The sequence below is a fragment of the Terrapene carolina genome, unplaced genomic scaffold, assembly GCF_002925995.2.
Source record: "Terrapene carolina triunguis isolate 2854851 unplaced genomic scaffold, T_m_triunguis-2.0 Scaffold69, whole genome shotgun sequence".
Taxonomy (NCBI): Eukaryota; Metazoa; Chordata; order Testudines; family Emydidae; genus Terrapene; species Terrapene triunguis.
In genome coordinates this window covers 56,321,966-56,341,446 of record NW_020664420.1, presented here as the reverse complement: position 1 = coordinate 56,341,446, position 19,481 = coordinate 56,321,966, and the positions used below count along the sequence as shown (strand labels likewise).

Here is a 19,481-nt window from a genome sequence, read left to right as displayed (position 1 = left end):
AGGGAGACCCTGCCCCAGCGTTTAAGGACTGAAGGTACCCCACCCAAGGGGGAAGAGGGTAAGAACCTGCAAGGGTTGAGAGGGGCTGGGACTCAGAGTGAGGAGCAAACCCAGACCCCTCCCCCGCTTCCCTCCTTTACCACCTTCCTGGGCCACTAGTGGGGCCCTCGGTGCCCCAAGAGCAGGGGTAAGGGGTGGTATTTTAGCCCCCCCCCACCAAGAAAAGTGCAGGACCCACCATACTATATCGACCATCTTGTCACTCTATATATATACACACGTATGTATACACATACACACATTATTATGTGCAGGTGGCTGCATGAAGCGAAGAGAAAGCAAGTGGTGTGTCCTAGTGTGCTGGACTACTTCGGTGCTAAGCAAAGCACCTCAAAATGATCATCGTTGATGATATCTACATTATCCATCTTGTCATTGATGCATTTGAATGTGAACAAGTTTAATAAATTCTAACATAGGATAAGGGAGGCAAAAGTTACAGTTTACATTGTTGTACTTGAAAATTACTCGGTGTTTCAATAGCCTTCTAACTTTATATTCTAACACTGTTGGTCTTTATAAAAGTATAACATATGATGCTTCAGAAGAATACTTTTAGCATTGTTGTTATTTTAATTTTCTATTCAGAAGGCCCTTTTAAAAATGCAGTTATTGGATCAAAAAGCTACCCATTTAATGAGAGATTTTCAAAGGCACAAATAGGAGATGAGAACATGAGAATGGCCATATTGCGTCAGACCAATGGTCCATCTAGCCCAGTATCCTGTCTTCTAACAGTGGCTGGTGCCAAATGCTTCAGATGGAATGAACAGAACAGGGCAATTATTGAGTGATCCATCTCTTTTCATCCAGTCCCATCTTCTGGCATTGAGATTTAGGGACATTCAGAGCACCAGTTATGTCCTTAACCATCTTGGCTAATAGCCATTGATTGATCTGTCCTCCATGAACTTATCCATTTTATTTTGTGAACCCAGTTATAATTTTGGCCTTCACAACATTCCCTAGCAATGAGTTTTACATGTTGAGTGTATATTGTGCAAATAAATACTTTGTTTTAAAATTGTTGCCTATTAATTTCATTGGGTGACCCCCGGTTCTTATGTGAAGGAGTAAATAACACTTCCTTATTCACTTTTACCACACCATTCATGAATGTATAGACCTCTATCATATCTCCCCCCCCATCATCATCTCTTTTCTAAACTGAACAGTGCCAGTCTTTTAAATCTCTCCTCAGATGGAAGCTGTTCCATACCCCTCATCATTTCTGTTGGCCATCTCTGTACTTTTCCCAATTCTAATATATCTTTTTTGGGATAGGATGACCAGAACTTCACACAGTACTCCAGATGTGGCTGTATCATGGATTTATATAGTGTCATTATGATATTTACTATTTTATTATCTATCCCTTTCCTAATCATTCCTAACATTCCATTAGCTTTTTTGACTGCCACTGCACATTGAGCAGATGATTTTAGAGAACTATCCATGATGACTCCAAGATTTCTTTCTTGAGTAACAGCTAATTTATAACCCATCATTTTGTATGTATAGTTGGGATTATGTTTTCCAGTGTGCATTCATAGAATCATAGAATATCAGGATTGGAAGGGACCTCAGGAGGTCATCTAGTCCAACCCCCTGCTCAAAGCAGGACCTAATCCCCAACTAAATCATCCCAGCCAGGGCTTTGTCAAGCCTGACCTTAAAAACCTCTAAGGAAGGAGATTCCACTGCCTCCCTAGGTAACCCATTCCAGTGCTTCACCACCCTCCTAGTGAAAAAGTTTTTCCTACCATCCAACCTAAACCTCCCCTACTCCAACTTCAGACCATTACTCCTTGTTCTATCATCTGGTGCCACTGAGAATAGTCTAGATCCATCCTCTTTGGAACCCCCTTTCAGGTAGTTAAAAGCAGCTATCAAATCCCCCCTCATTATTCTCTTCTGCAGACTAAATAATCTCAGTTTCCTCAGCCTCTCCTCATAAATCATGTGCTCCAGCCCCCTAATCATTTTTGTTGCCCTCCGCTGGACTCTTTCCAATTTTTCCACATCCTTCTTGTAGTGTGAGGCCTAAAACTGGACACAGTACTCCAGATGAGGCCTCACCAATGTCGAGTAGAGGGGAATGATCACATCCCTCAATCTGCTGGCAATGCGCCTATTTATACAGCCCAAAATGCTGTTACCCTTCTTGGCAACAAGGGCACACTGTTGACTCATATCCAGCTTCTCGTCCACCATAACCCCTAGGTCCTTCTCTGCAGAACTGCTGCCTAGCCACTTGGTCCCTAGTCTGTAGCAGTGAATGGGATTCTTCCTTCCTAAATGCAGGACTCGACAACTGTCCTTGTTGAACCTCATCAGATTTCTTTTGGCCCAATCCTCTAATTTGTCTAGGTCCCTCTGTATCCTATCCCTACCCTCCAGCGTATCTACCACTCCTCCCAGTTTAGTGTCATCTGAAAACTTGCTGAGGGTGCAATCCATGCCATCCTCCAGATCATTAATGACGATATTGAACAAAACTGGCCCCAGGACTGACCCTTGGGGCACTCCACTTGATATCGGCTGCCAACTAGACATGGAGCCATTGATCACTACCTGTTGAGCCCGATGATCTAGCCAGCTTTCTATCCATCTTATAGTCCATTTATCCAGCCCATACTTTAACTTGCTGGCAAGAATACCGTGGGAGACCATATCAAAAGCTTTGCTAAAGTCACGGAATAACACGTCCACTGCTTTCCCTTCATCCACAGAGCCAGTTATCTCATCATAGAAGGCAATTAGGTTAGTCAGGCATGACTTGCCCTTGGTGATGAATCCATGCTGACTGTTCCTGATCACTTTCCTGTCCTCGAAGTGCTTCAAAATTGATTCCTTGAGGACCTGCTCCATGATTTTTCCAGGGACTGAGGTGAGGCTGACTGGTCTATAGTTCCTCAGATCCTCCTTCTTCCCTTTTTTAAAGATAGGGACTACATTAGCCTTTTTCCAGTCATCCAGGACCTCGCCCGATCGCCATGAGTTTTCAAAGATAATGGCCAATGGCTCTGCAATCACATCCGCCAACTCCTTTAGCACCCTTGGATGCAGTGCATCTGGCCCCATGGACTTGTTCTTGTCCAGTTTTTCTAAATAGTCCTGAACCACTTCTTTCTCCACAGAGGGCTGGTCACCTTCTCCCCATACTGTGCTGCCCAGTGCATTATTTTGCACTTGTCAACATTCAGATATTCAATGTTCGATGCTACAGTTTAAATATGATAAACATATTTTCAGTTTGAAATGCTGCTTTGAACATAAATACTCTTTACAATTTTTTTTGCTAGTTCTTAAAATATTTGGAATTGATACATGTTTTAAGAGAGTAGTTGAGGACCCGATGTAGGAAGAAACAGCTTGTACAAATGTTTGTGGCAATCCGCATATTGTATTGATGATTAGCCAAAAAAATCCTATTTGATTAAAGACGGTACCAGCAAAGGGACCTTTTAAATGTGCAGGCTTTCACAGAAAGCTCAAGTGGTAGTAAAAACACTCATTTCTGTCACACAGAGTCTCTGAAGAGATTTAAGTTACTCCTGTTTCATAAACAGATAAAAGGACACACATTGCCATGAATCAAGCAGAATAAAAAAAAGAAAATATCAGCTATCCTGAAACTCAGACAAACTCATCAGCAGCCAGTTATTCTATCATGGAGTGACAGAGCTAGAGGCAACTCCAATTGTTTGAGGGTCTGCCAAAGAGCCAGATGGTGTTGTGGAAAATAAATTCCATGCTCTAGTACCTAGGGATTCTAGCTTCCATTTAAAGATAAGCATAAACATGAGTGATATGCAATGCAACTGGGTAAATGACTTCTCAATATTTCGTTCCCATTTCCCATCTTTAATTTTAGAAAAGGGCTTAATATGTTGTCAGAACAATATGGTGACAAAAATAGGACCTTTATTTTGATTAATAATTAAGAAAGTGCTGTTCTATCTTTTCTGCCTTTTGCTCTTTCTGCCATAAATTGAACTCTTTGGTGGCCCTAAGTGGCTCTAAACCAAGTACATGCAAGTGAACCCATGTGCTCCCTACAATGTGCATGAAAGAGGTGTTTGTGTCCTAAATGGTCTGGGAGAGCTGGGATCCTAGATATCAGATTTAGCCACTTCTGATGTGCTGAGGAATACCCAGGAACAATGTCATGTAACTGCAAAAAGTGAACAATGAAGAACATCAAAAATTGTAGCATAAGTTGGAAACAGAGAAACTGAGATACATTAACCTAGGACAAATATGCCTCATTCGCTTTATGTGAATTATCAGAGGGAGTTCGCTTTATGTGAATTATTTTGGGGCAGTTCTTTGGCCTGTGGCATACATAAAGTCAGACCTGATGATCACAATGGTCCCTTCTGGCCTTGGAATCTATGAATCTGTCGTATTAATATTCATGAATTAAAGTCAAAACTCTTTCGCTCACACATATAATAGGAAAATGACACAAAAGAGTTTCACCTGTAGGCTTATACAACTTATAATAGAAACAGTAACTAGATTCATAATTGAATAAATCAGATACTTTCAGGATACAGTAGTCTAGTGAAATATTCTTATGTTTTTTTAATCTATTAAAACATGAAATAAGACACACACATCATGAAATGGAGACTGCCCACAAACTACTAAAGAAAAATGTGAGAATAAGAGCAAAACATTTTCGTGTGTCTTACATGGTTAAATGCAAAAACACAATAATGCAAATTTAAGGTTACACACTTAAGGCCGTGGGCTAGGATTTTCAAAGGAGCTGAAGGGAGTTAGTTGCCCAATTGCTAATGAAATTCAAAAGAGTTGGACATCCAACTCCATCTTACTACATTGAAAATCACTGGCTTAAAAGTCATGAAGTGTCTTTTAGGGTTTTAAGGTTAAACAACCTTAAATTTCACACAACCTGTTTCGTTGCACATATCACCATAGTATCTGAGTACTCCACAATCTTTAATCCTCAACACCCTGTTAGGTAGGGAAGTACTACTATCCCCATTTTACAGATGGGAAACTGAGGCAGAGAGAGACTTGCCCAAGAACACACAGGAAGTCTGTGAAGGAGCAAGGGATTGAAGCTAGCTCTCCCCAGCCCCAGACTAGTGTCCTGTCCACTGCAAGGCTGTTCTAAAAACTCTAACTCATATCTTCTGACTTTTCGATTCCTAATTATAGAATCTTAATCCTGCATCAATTTACAGTAGATTTGAAGTTAATAGTTCTTTTGAATATTCATTTTTAAATCTTTTTATATTCACATAGATTTAAAGTAAAGAAAACCACTTCAGTGAGCCAACTTTAAACTTTTTCTTCAAACAAGGCATTTTGCTAGTCTTGCTAAGATCTAAAGTGAAGCCAACTTCAAGGAAAATTAGTACAGAAGTTTTAAAATTTTGAACATGTAACATAAGAAACCTGGATTTGGAAAGTTCACACTTAACTATGGGAATAGATTATACATGGAAAACTCTAGCCCAAAAGGAAAAGAGAATTTTTTTGAAAATTCTGAATGCATAAAACAGAACTATACTGCAAAATCTTTTGTATCCATAACTCTACAGTATCTTTGTACTAAAATAGTGAACTGCTGTGGACAACAGTTGCAGCTGAACCATTGCCGATGATGATTAGCAGCAGGTCTATAAAAAGCCATGCTCTCTTCAGCATCATTTCAGCAACCATAATTGAATCCTGCATAGTTGTTGCAATGATGTCGAAGACTTCTTGTCTGTCTCAACCCTCATAGCTAAACTTATCAGCACCATTTCAGCTGCACTCTTTTCTGGCATCTATTGGCAACAGTTCATTTTTATGTTGTCAATCATGTTACCTGTCAGAGGGCTTGGTCTGACAAATGACATATAAAATGATTGGGAAAGAAAAGGGGATTTAATAGCACTTCTTCATAGGTTCTTCGGGAAACTTTAGAACAATACACGGCTAAATCTGTAGACATGGTAACTAGTAGAGATTCTATGAGCTTGTGGGAATTTAATCACATGACTGACACCCAATTTGAATGTGGTGTGGCTAAATCCCTACGTACTGAACTGATGACTCATTCCTCTGCGAATCTCTTTACAAGAGTGTTTTGACTGATGCTTGAGTTGAAATTAAATATAGTCCCATGAAGTTGGGAAGTAGGTGGGTGTTTATTGTTTTGTTTGGAAATTTTGAAGGCAGCCATCATAACGAACACTACCTCTTTGTAGAAGATAAAGATACTTTTATGTCCTTTTCCTTTGTATCAGTGTAATACCAATCTTTCTACACCTATTAATGCTGAAAATAATTCATTGTAAAAATTTTGAGTTAAGACACAGAGAAACAATCCTTGACATGGTGCTGATATCATTTTGTGCTCTGATTCTCACCAAGAAAACTTAATTAGTAGTAGTGGTGATTTTGTACAGTTGAAATGTCAAAATGGTTCACTTGAGACCATGGATGGAACTAATGCATTTTGCATTCTCAACTCTATTATGATAATATCTCAGGAGAAAAACCTGCCCCACCAACATCCCCTTCACTTCCTTGAGCTCTTGAAAAGAATGAATGTGGTGAAATCACTGCTGTTCTGATGGCACGCTGAATGCCAGTCTCTGTTTTGCAAAAACTACACATTCCTATGAGGATTGTTAGGGTCAATCAGCTGGTTCCACCAGTCAAGTTTCCCTGGAAAAGTGGTGGAGTAAAAGCTTCCCCCTCTTGCTTCAGTTGCATTAGAGTCCATTTGCACCAAATAAACACAATAGTCTTTTCCCTATGTGCCTGGATTTTCTCTTTGATAGGAGCATTGCTAACTCAGTTTTCAGTATATTTTTGAAAAATTGAAGATGTTCTGCAGAAAATTCTTTTTGTATAACTATAAAGAACAAAGACATGTTACCATTCAGTAAAATGACTGAATGCTTCTAGACATATAACTTTGATGTAGCATTCCACATGCAGTTTGAATGCTGTGCATAATAACTTTGTTTTATAGCTAACTGAACTGTCACTGGCAGGAGAAGTGAATTTCCCTTTTAAAGATATTAATTTATATCTTTAAAGATCCTACTTCTAGGAGCATATAATAAAAATAGAAGTTTATAAACTGACCCAAATTTCTCCCAATTGAAATTGGAGGGTGTTTAAGTGATAGTTTGGACACTAACATAGTACCACTCACTTCACAATATAGCTTGATTTTTAAACTACTGATATTGCAGCATTCCCTAGTTTCAGTAGAACTAGCTGTGAAACAGCTTATAATGCAAAGTTGTTTAATGCGCTATTACCATCAGGAAATTCAAAATCATTGTCATCCTGTCCCATCCTTGTGCATTGGGGGAAAATCTTTCTAATTTACTTCTCATATAACTTTAACAGTTTAATGTTATAAGGCTATGCATGAAGGGTACTTCAGCTATAGATCTATAGTAACTTTGCCACTCTGGAAGTGAGAGGACTAAACCTAGAATATGCAGCTGTAGTACACAGGAGTTAAAGAATTCCTTTATCTGTGTTACCAATTCCCAGAGCAACTGTGCAGCTCTGGGACAGAGCTTAGGTGTTGTCTTGCCACTATGCAGTTAAGCACATGTAGCCTTCTTGGTGTTTGAACAATCCAGATGTCATCTGGCTAAGGGACTAATAAAACAGCAGATATCTGAGAGATGGATCATGAGTCAGACTGAGTTAAAGGAATAAAATCAACATGATACTTGATCAATAAAAGCAGTAAAAATGGCTTATATTTTACAATATCATTTTCCACATTATCTTTAAAATGTGTTTTTTCTCTTGTCTGTAGCTGTTTTAATGATCCACAAAAACAGCTAGGGAAGCTGAATATACAGAGTATATAATAAAAATCACTAGACAAAGTGCTGTCAGATGCACTGAGTATACAAACTAGAATTTTTCCCTTAATATTTCAGTATAGTAATTTTAGGTATTACAATAAGTATAAAATTTTCAAAGAGAAGTGTGATCTTTACGTTTGTAATTAGTTTGAACTTTATTATGGTAGTAATGTATGTTTTGTGTAGAACTGTAGATTAGTGAGCATATGAGCGTTCTATTACTGGCTCATGTCTCTCTATTCTCTATTGTAAATTATTCTTAAACTGAGTTAATGAAATATATTGTTTACTCATTGCCTGTTTAATCTTTACCTTACAGAACAGGCAAGTTACAGAACTTGACTGCACCATGTAATGCTAACTGCAACTGCTTACGCTCCTTTTATTACCCAGTTTGTGGCAGAGATGAAGTCCAGTATTTTTCTCCCTGTTTTGCAGGATGTACATCTTTTACTGTTCAAAAAAGGAAAAAGGTATTTTTTATGCTGTCTTTAACAGGAAAAAAATGCACAGTTTATCCTGTATCTTGTTTCTTACCAAAATTTGTATGCCATTTTCAATTATTATTAAAAGTAAGAGAATTGTTTCCATTACAACAAAAGAGTGAATCAACATTAGCTTTATAATACATAATTGTTAACTAAAATAAGAAAAAGAAAAGAAAACCCAAACAAAAACTCCTCTCTGAACCTATAAGTGAATGAGGGGTCTAGTGTCTCATAGTTGTTACATGTCTGCAGTGTTTTGTTGCAAATGTAGTTCTCTGTGACAATTCCAGCATTGTACTCATTCTGTAAAACGATAAATGGACTAAACAGAAGATGCTACTATTGGTAATTTTTAGTGTCCAAAACAGCCAGTGGCTTTAAATGAACACTTGGATTTTGGGATTTACTTATGTATCTAGAAATTATTTTGAATTTTCTTTGCTGACATTATGTCAGAATTTTTTTTTTTTTTGTTGGTCTCTGAATCAGGCTCTAAATGCCATCACTGAGAGATGAATTCCAGCACAGGATTACTTGATATTGACCCATATACCTTAATATAAATTACTGCTGTTTTAACAAACTTCATCCCTGTAATATAGTCCAATAAAATAAAATTGTGAACTTTGAATTGGATGGATTAATTTATCTGAAATTATCTAAACTCCTTTATTTGGGGCTCAGATGATGATAGGACTCAGATGCTTGGGTAAAAAAATCATGTGCCTCCAGTCAGTGTTAAATTGATAAATGGATCCGTATCCATTATTATACAATAAGGCCCCAGATGCATTATCAGTTCATGCAGGTTTGTTAGGATCAAAATAATTCCAAAAGCTGCTGCCTTTCTGTGCAAGGGTGCCAGAGCAGTCTGGGAAGGTTGGGGCAAAAACATTTTGCTTGTGCTGGAGTCTTAAGAGTAATTATTTTGGGACTTCCTAGAGAATAGCCTTTCAAATATCAAGGTGAGATGAGAGGAAGGAACTTGGGATTTCAGCAGAGGTGGCGTTAAAGTTGTTTCCTTTAATAGGCAGTGTTGCAGAAGTGCTAGTGAGCAGGTTTACAGACATGCAAGTAGAGGAGAATTCGGAGTCAAGGATAATGCTATGGTTACAGCCAGAAAAGGTGAATTCTAGGGGATAGGGAGTTGTGCTAGCGCATGCTGCTCTTGCTCCAAAGCAGTTCTGGTTCTGAGAGTTAAGTCCTGCTCTGCTGAATTTCTTTCACTAAATTCATGCAGGACTTAGTTCTGTAGGTGGGTGCAGCTTGGGGGAACAGGGAGAATACAGTGCTTCAGTTCCTTCTGTACCAAAAGGATGCCTGCAGGAGATGGCAGCTACAGTTAGCCATGTACAAGTATAAGAACTGAACCACAAGAGAAGGAAGGAAGCTGCTGTGTGGAACTCTTAAGACCAATACATATGGAGACCTGCTCATGTTTGGTTTATAAACTCTGGTTGGCAGTTGCTTCCTCCTGATCTCCCCAGACCAGTGCTTCAGGCCCTCCTGCCCCTAAATCTGAAGCAGGTCATTCTTGTCCATGCTGTCCTGAATTGAGAAGTATCATCATCTTGCCATGTCCTCAGGCACAGTAAACTCTTAGATTCCCCTGCTGTGGAAAATTCTGAAAAGTGCAGGCAGAATAGCAGCCAGTCAAGGTAAGCTAGAAGATGGCAAGAAAATGGCCTCTTTCATGGCTTTACCTACCACAGAGAGACCATGTAGAATCTGAGTAAAAAGGTAAATTAGACAGGAATTTGCACAGCCATATAACCTCATTATACACAGGGATCTGTGTGAGGTTGTGGCTATTCCTTGTTGAAGGAATATTAATCTCTCTCTCTTTTCTTTTTTTTTTTTTTTTTTTTTTTTAGAAAGGCTTTGAAAAAAATCTGGAGGCTCTATTAAACTAAAATACAACTAAAAACCACTCCATGTGTTCACTTGATTCTAAAAGCCTCTGATAGTTTACTGTTAATTACATCTCATTCTCCCATTACTTCATTAAACATTAGAATGTGCTTACCAAAGCAGGACGGTTGATGTGGATAGTTAACTGACTTCAAAGTGAATGAGTTAATTGAGCCCACATGAAAGTTAATCATATTACCTCTTTGATACCAGTTCAAGGTTATTTGATTCTCTTTTCAGGGTATTATGCCTGAGTTGGAGTGCTGTCAGACATGAACAAAACAGTTTGTCATAGCATCACTAAAGTAGAGGTGTGGGATATATCTAATTCTTCTTAGTTAGGCAGTGCCGGGACACATTGTCTTTATCTGTTTTTATTGTTTTGTTTTTTGCAGGGGTGTAGGAAGGAAGGTTGAAATCTTGTACCTCTTCCTGCAAATGGTGCTACTCCACTGGAGATAACAATGGTGTGTGCTAGCATAGGCAAAGGATGCTATTGTGATACTGCCAGTCATCTAGCCCTGATCACCAGTACCCTACTTACAGTAGGGCTAGCAATGATAAAGCTGCTCTAGTGGTAGTGGAAAGGTTGGCTAATGTAGTGATAACTTTTGTAATAGGGCAGCCTTCCAACTTTTTATTTGATATTGTAGTAGTGATATACTCATTCTCTCTAATATTGGAAAGCTGTGAGAGTGTTTTTACTGGAGGTATGCCTTCAAGTTATTATTTTTTACTCTTGTATAAAGCAAGTAGACAAGAACTGTCATGAGGGAAAAGAGCGTTATGTTTCGATTAAAGTTTATATGACAGATGAAGCACTTGTTGGACATGTTTGGCTGGAAAGGTTAATTCAAACTGCTCTTTGGGCCAGAGTAAGTGACAAGCCTTGAGGCTGGAAGACCATAGTGATGACCAGGCTGGATCTAATCTCATCTTCATAAAGTACAAATTCTCTTTTCTTTTCTATATCTGTTCTCCATTTTGTTCCAAAAGAAGAGTGTACAATTCTTTGTAGATTATATGTTTCCTGTGTTTTAGAATTATGCAGTTACCACAAGCAACAGAGGGTCCTGTGACACCTTTAAGACTAACAGATGTATTGGAGCATCAGCTTTCGTGGGTGAATGCCCACTTCATCAGACCTTTAGTCTTAAAGGTGCCACAGGACCCTCTGTTGCTTTTTACAGATCCAGACTAACACGGCTACCCCTCTGATACTTTGCAGTTACCACAGTGTGTTTTATTATAATTTTCACATTCTGTCAACTACTTCTTCCATCTCTAGGCTGCTGTAACTTATGCTGGAGCAAATGCAGCTTGTGAGCCAGGAAGCCATAACTGTATCTCCTAGTAGCTCCACCCATTTCTGTGCCAAGGGCATCACTAAATTCCCCTGCTTCCCTCAGATCCTTCAATTTAGCTTGTATTTGCAATATAAACATATTTAAAACAAACACCACTCACCCCACCCTCCTCTCCCCACAAAATAGAAAAGGGAAGAAGGGGAAATGCCTTAAAATAGTGTGTGCCAAACACACATGCCCTGTACCTTTGCTTCTGTATCTTACCTTTTCCTCACTATCCCCCCGCAACCCCCAACACACACACACTTTGTGTATTTAGATTGCAAGTTTTTCAGAGGCTTTGCCTTCCTTCATTTAAGTCATGCACTATGCCCAATAATAGTGCAATATAAATAAGGTATAATACATGATTGACCTCACTGAAATGTACCAACATCCTTCTGAAGAATAGGAAGCTATATTAGAAAGAGCATTCTACAGTTTCTAACCCTTTGTGTTGCTAATGAATGGAGAATATGGAAGTTGAGACTGAGAAATATGAAAGTAATCCAGTGAGTATTGTACTTGAACAAAGACAAGATATTTAGATTAAGTTGAAACAGGACAAAAGCTGAACAGGCACAACACTGGAGAAGAGACAGCCACTACAATAATGCTATCCTTCAAGTGCCATATGTGATGATATCATTATCTTTAAAATACAGCCTGGTGGTGCCAGCTGTGATTAGTGCCCCATTGCCCTAGCCACTATATAAACAGATGATAAGAGACAGTTTTTGATTTACAGTCCAAATAGAAAATACAAATGGGGGGAAGTTTTTGGCAGAGCTGGGAAGTGAACCCAGATATCCTGAGTCCCACTGCAGTGCCTTAACTATAAAAGGCCATCCATCTTCTCTGATCTACCTTTGGGAATTATATTAGTGGAAGAGGAGAGGTTTGACCAGGAATTTTATTGAAAATATTAATACTAAATCAGCCAGTGCTGACAGAACAAGTGGCTCTTTGAGAATCTTGCTGGATAAAGTGTGTGTATGTGGTAAACCTTCCAGGTTATAGACAGATAATTGTAATTTAGGAATAAGGGTTTGTTAAGGCAACTGTTAATTTTATTAGCCTATGATGAAAAAGGGTTATTTAGAAATTAGGACTAGTACATGAAAGGTGTCCAGACAAAAAAGCATTCATAGTTTCAGAATTTTAAATAACTTCATATTGCTAACTTGTAACAAGAGGGTATATTTGTGAGAGTACAGGACTGTCCTGTTTTGGGTTGTTTATTCTCAGCTTTACTTTTTTCTGTAAAGTGCTTGAAACTATCCACTGACGAATTGAGGGGACACCAGCAGAATATTAAACTTTTCATGTTCTCAGTTTACTTATTCTCTCCCTGAGGTTATGTTTAGTGCAAAATGAAGTAATGCCTAATTAATAATAAAGGGGAAATTTTAAAATTTAAATTAATTTAAATTAAACTAATCTAATAATTAGTCTGGCAAAAAAGGTTTAATGTCTAAATACAAAATATCCCAAACAGCGTTCAGGAGTAACTATTGTTTGGGTAATAGGAGACCTCTTTTGGTAGCTTGCCAGCCCAGGAGGAAAGCAAAGTAATAAGTGGAGGAGAGAGTTAGTCTTTACAGTTGGAGGCATGTAAGTGAGTATAGTTATTGTCAAAATTAGGTAGAATAACCAGGATAGTGTGGCTGAAAATATCACAAAATAAATTAAGGGTTCACTAAGTCATGCACTGTCCTTGAAATAAGTAAGTATGTGTTAATGTGTGAATGTCTGATCACTACTTGATCTCTATCAATTACTATAATTTACAATTTTACATATTTTGAAATAACACTGTTTGCTGTGTGCATTACTTGTAGACTTACCAAAACTGTTCCTGTATTGGGATGCCAAAAAGATTACCTGACTCAGAAGAGGTCCCTTTTGAGGCTCTGGCTGGGAAATGCCGAACACAATGCACGTTCTTGCCTCTATTCCTGGGCTTTTTCTTTTTTGCTGTTGTTTTCACTTTTATGGCTGTTACTCCAACAACTGTGGCCATTCTCAGGTATTTGGTTTTTATACTTTCAAGAACATATTCCTGGCTCCATAGCAGAGTATAAACTTAGCATGGAATACTTCCTTCCCCAGACCTGAAGAAGAGCTCTGTGTAGCTCAAAAGGTTGTACCTTCCACCAAAGAAGTTGATCCAATAAAAGGTATTACCTTACCTACATTGTTGCTCTCAGTGGCAAGGAATGTAACTATTCTGACAACTTGCAAAATAAAGATTTTAAATAGTTTTTATTCTTTTTATACAGGATCAGCTCTATAATCAAAATGTGTAAGGAGTGCTTTGCACCCCTGTCTGCTACTCCCTAGACTCTAATAATCACCGTGTAGTGTATACCCAGTTTTAAGCAGGCTAAGCCCGTTGAACATTAGATGAAGAGATTACTGTCATCTGTAGATTCTGTACTGTTTCACCACACTTTTTCCCTTATAAAAATAGAAATAGTTTCCTTTCCACTTGGTGGCACTACTTGTAGCACAAGATTCCTTTTTAAAGGGGCAGATCACACGCTATCAATAAGAGAGAGGAAAGCTAAAGTCTGTTTATCCTTACACCATCCATAATCTCATTTTTGATGAAGCGCCTGGCCTTGCCTGCATCACTGAGACATGGTTCAGTGCTACCCCCAACCCTATCTTAACACAGCTAATCTTCTCATGTGTATGTTACAAGCCAAGACAGTATCCAGAATGCACCAGATAAGAGAAAGTGGAGTAACAATCTGGTTACCTTCCAGCCTCTGATACTGAAGACATTCCATACCTAGAAACAAAAAGTGCATTCATGTGATCTGTGAGGCAAAAGGACAAAAGGAATTCAGGAATTATATTGGTTTACAGACCTCCAGGTGAAAACCTCAACAACTTCCTGGATGAACTCTCAGATACGTGGCCCAGGATGGTATTGGAATCCCCAGATTACTTGTCTTCAATTATCTCCACCTTCACATGGACAATCTCAATGATATGGTAGTACCTTAATCTCATGACCTATACAGAACCCATCAGATTATTTCAGGTAGTCTCTGACCTATATATGTCGCCATATGTGGTATGTATGTTGAATCCTGTCTTCCAGCTAGAACTGCATATTGGAGATATCACCAACATACCACTCTCCTGAGCTGATCATGACCTCTTCCAGGCAGAGATCAAAGCCTGCCTGCCTTCCTTTCTTCCCATCAGGATAAAGAGCAATCAAAACTGATTTGCCCCCAAAGACTCCTGAACTCCCTAAGTTTTCAAATCTCCTTAGAACAAGTAACCCAAATACAAAGCCAAGGTGCTGATGAGTTGGTACAACAGTACGATCACCTGTTGTCCTTTACCATCAATGCTTTGGCCTCTCCTCCTCCTTCCCACACTGACCAAGAAGAATACTCTGCTTCACAGGTGAACTACTGCCAGTGAAGTACATAGGTGGAAAGTTAGAGTACCAGTGGTACAAAAGACACTCTGAAGCCCTCTGCTAGCACACAAACTGTACCGAACTTCACCACTGACATAAAGGAGGCAAAATGAGCCTTCTCCTCTTCAATCAGCAGGGCAGAATTGGAGCCAGCAGAACTATTTCTCATATTGAATCAGCTAATCAACCCAGATTGCATAACTCAGACACCAGACCCAAGCATCAACCACTTCGAAGAGCTGCCAAAATACTTCATTGATAAGATGGAGTGAAAGATGATGATATTCATGCTGTCCACCCTTTTAAGTGAGAAACCATGACTAATGTCATCAAATTGGTGACCAAACATTGATTGTCAACCTCCCAGTCAAAAGACCAACAAAATACACCTACCGCTTCAGGGCCAATGTACTAGGCAGATTGAACTTGGGGGAGAGATCTGCCCATTGAATGTTGAAGGCCTTTTACGGTCCATGTGCGGCTTCCTGGAGAAAGTGCTGAAGATGAGCAACACCAACATCCTCACCCTCCAGGAGACCCATGTTGCAAGTGAAGAAAAAAGCCCATTGCTATAACATCAACAGCTATAAACTTATAGCCAGAAATTACCACCCAAAATATGGGTTGGCAATCTACATAAAGCAGGAGATCAATGAATATTTGGTCCTACCTCCTACAGAGTACAAAGAAACAACTAGAATCTCTATGTACATTGGTAAGCTTACTGTCTTTGACATATATACATCAGCTCTGCCAACTGCACAGGACTATGCAGCAAACATTGCAGGCGAAGAACTGACACACTGGGCATCGGCAAATGATATGCTCCACCTTTTTGATGTGAAATAGTATGTCACTTTCCATTCTGCAAGATGGGGCAGAGGATACTGCCCTGACCTGATGTTCATCTCTAAAGATGATACATTCCCCCAATGCTGAAGACTTTTGACCATTTTACTATGCACCTAATCACACCTGCAAAGAAGAATAACTCCCATGGACACAGGTCATCGTACACCAATGTTTCTCAGCAACTGGTCCATGGATCAGTGCTGGTCCCCTAGATCACCCTGATATAGTTTAGGAAGGCAGCAAGCTGGTCCCTGATATCAAAAAGGTTGAGAAACACTTTCATATAATCCTTGCTGGACTGCAGAGATCCAAGATCTCTTCTGCAAATATGACAAGTGTAGCGATCCAGAAACTGGAAAATCTCTCCTGGTATTACTGGATGTAGCAAGACAGAAACTGTAGCTCAAGCAGACATGCCTGGAATCTGTTGAGACACCTGGGGGCTGCAAATCCCATGAATGTCACTAAGTCGCAGTTGAAAGTCAATGCCATTGCTGCTAAACTTTTATGGACATCAAAACAGCCAGTGGATAAACAGTATCGCAGACAAGGCCTCAACTCTAGCAGGTGTTGTTCACATGTGCTTCATTGTCCCAATGGTCTGGACTATTCACAAGTAAGGAGATTGATCCAGTCATTTCAGCCATGAAACTGGGAAAAGCAGAGGGAAAAGATGGCATCTACCACAGGTTCCTGAGTTCAGTGGCATGGAATTGGCTGATGCAGCATTTCACCAACATCCTGGAGACTGGTGAAATTTGCTGCTTGTGGATAGAAGCACTCCTAAAGCCTGGAAAATCTGCAGATGACTCTTCTAGTTATAGGCCAATTTCCCTCATGAGCACCAGCTACAAGATGATGGAGCGTATGATTTTGAACTAAACTGGGCCCCTCCTCTTTTGAGAGAGCCTTCCACCATAAGTGACACTCACAATTTGAACATCCCTCTTGTTCCCAAATCCCTGCCATACACACATTCTTCCTCCCCTACTGCAAGCAGACTCCTGACCCCATAAAGGGAGAGGTGCTAAAGACTCCTAGAAATCTTCTGAGGACTTTGCTGTTGCTATTGATTTTTATGTGGAAGCTGCTCTGTTTCTATGATGATGAGTGGCAGTATAAAATTCTAAGAAAGGTAGGTGCGTGTTAACCACAACTTGGTTGTCTTGCCAGTCTCTGAAACTCAGATGGTCTTTGATCCTGAACACACTCTGCTGGAGACTCACTAGATTCCAAATTAATATGTAGACCTATAAATTTGTGGGGCTTACCTTCCCATTGAAATGAGACTTCATTAATACCTTGTTAAAGCAGCTGTTCACCCATGCAGAGCTACAATATGGATGTTAATAAAAGTCATAACATTCAGAGCATGATAATTGCATCCCTATTATACAACTTGTAAAGCCTCATGGCCAAATTTAGAAACAGTGCATTAACATTTTTACTATTTAAAGCTCACAAGTTACTTGAAAAGCACATCAATTTATAGAATAACTTTATATACCAGAAAAAGTACTATTGTAAATCTGAGATAGTGGTTTAACACACTGCACTGTACTGTATTATCATGCTTCATTGCACTGACCTTCTGTTCTTGGTGCTCCAGCGTGAGTCCACATGGGAGTTGCATTGACAATTTGATTGTGTTAGTCTGGAGGCAGAGAAAGGGCAGCTGTGTTTGGATTGGGGAGAATAATGGGAAAGCAATATTTTGTGTTTGTGTCATCATACTTCTCAAAAATTACTTGAGATTGCTCAAAGCCTATCCCTTTCAATTATCAGTGGCATAGATTTTACTGGGATGCTGGACTGTTAGCAGTAAGGTTCAGCCAAAATGGTTTATTTATTATGCTTGCTGCTGCTTGTTGTGTTACCTTATGTAATGCAATATGCTGATGCAAGACAAAATCTACAAAGAAGTGCAATATCTACTGATTATACATTTGGTCCAAAGCATTAAAAAAAAACCCCTATACTATGTATTTAAGCATAGTCCCCTACCACATCTCCACTTCATAATGATTAACCAAGACATAAGTAATGTGCGTGATCTTGAACTGAATCCCTTACTTTGATTATCTTGTGTAAACACATTGGGAAAAAGACTATGATGATTTCTCCTGCCAAAGCGGTCTGTGCTTTATTGTAGAAAACTAGTATAGTATATAATGCATAATGATATATTATGGAAGTTGATTTTTGTCTCTTCTGTCAAGTAAATTCCATTTAAAGTTTTTAGGTTGCTTAGACTCCATATACAGACCAAAGTATTAACAGATAATGTCATTTTTCAAAAGTCCAAGTGTAACTTACCAAAAAAACAAGATGAAAAACATCAGTTTAAGTTAAATTTACATTTGATAAAGCCCTTAAACTGCAATTTTGTTTGCAGGTGTGTGCCAGATAAACAGCGTTCATTTGCTCTGGGAGTGCAGTCAGTGTTTCTACGATTAGTAGGTATGACGTTTATTATCTTTTGCTTAAATACCTGTCCCAGCATAAAATGTCTAATTGGAAGACTTCCTTTTCAAATACCCAGACCGATTAATTTTAAAGAAAATGTGTATGAATGAATTTGCTGCAGTCTCTCTGTCTGAAAGATTAGGCCAAACTCAATCTCGAAAAAGCTTAGAATTCATTATAGGAATTCAAATGTTGTACTTTACTTGTTTTTAGCATTAATGCTGTCTTCTCTATAAATAGTTGTGCAAAGAGGCTAAACAGGTATGCCAAAGGAAACAAATCCCAACTGCAGAAGAATAATATTTAAACTTGCATCCTCTTAACAAAAGCAACCCCCCTCCTCCCAAAAAAATGCAACTCCATTCTTTGAAAAATTTCAGGGCTTTTAAGACTCCACCAATCAAAAATTCTGTGGTTCTGTAACACTTCACTTGATGATATTGAGTTCCTTTAGCCACATTTTTATTATATAATTTAACACTGATGAAAATGACAGCACTTTAGACGTTACATATAAAATGGTAATGAATATATGAAACCTGCTGCAGTGTTTTGTGTCCTTACTTCTAATGGGTACGAATGTACATTTTAGAAGTCTGGCAGACTGATAATCTGCATAATTTAGTCATTCATTTCCAAACCCCTTTTAAATAGTTTTTGCTGAATTTCTATTTTCTTTATTAAATTATTTTTGGGGGTAATTGATGCGGATGCAGAAACAGTGAGACACACATGCCAGAGTATGGTTAAATGTGGAGGCTGCAACTTTTAAAAACTATTACACAGCAAAGAACCTCTCCAAGTACTAGCAAGGCCATTCCAGTATGAAAGTTAACTAATGGCCTCAAGTTCTACAATGCTGAGGGTGGGTATGAGTGCATTACTCCCCTACACTCCAGGCTTGCATGGGGACCCTGGCAGGAAGCTAATGTCCCAACCCATTTACCTCATCCACACTGGAGGTAGGAGAGATAAGATGAGGGGAGCCCTACCCAGGGTCGGCTCTAGGATTTTTGCTGCCCCAAGCAAAAACAATTTTGGCTCCCCCCCC

At 39.0% G+C, this 19,481-nt stretch overlaps 1 protein-coding gene across 1 annotated transcript in view; it reads left to right on the top strand.

Annotated features, from left to right (window-relative positions):
- LOC112104336 (solute carrier organic anion transporter family member 4C1-like) overlaps positions 1 to 19,481 on the top strand; it is a 109,504-nt gene that overhangs the window by 83,098 nt on the left and 6,925 nt on the right. Inside the window, exons 9-11 of the mRNA XM_024196612.2 lie at positions 8,245 to 8,398; positions 13,512 to 13,699; positions 18,360 to 18,424. Coding sequence (XP_024052380.1) covers positions 8,245 to 8,398; positions 13,512 to 13,699; positions 18,360 to 18,424 — 407 coding nt within the window. The remainder of the gene's footprint in view (positions 1 to 8,244; positions 8,399 to 13,511; positions 13,700 to 18,359; positions 18,425 to 19,481) is intronic.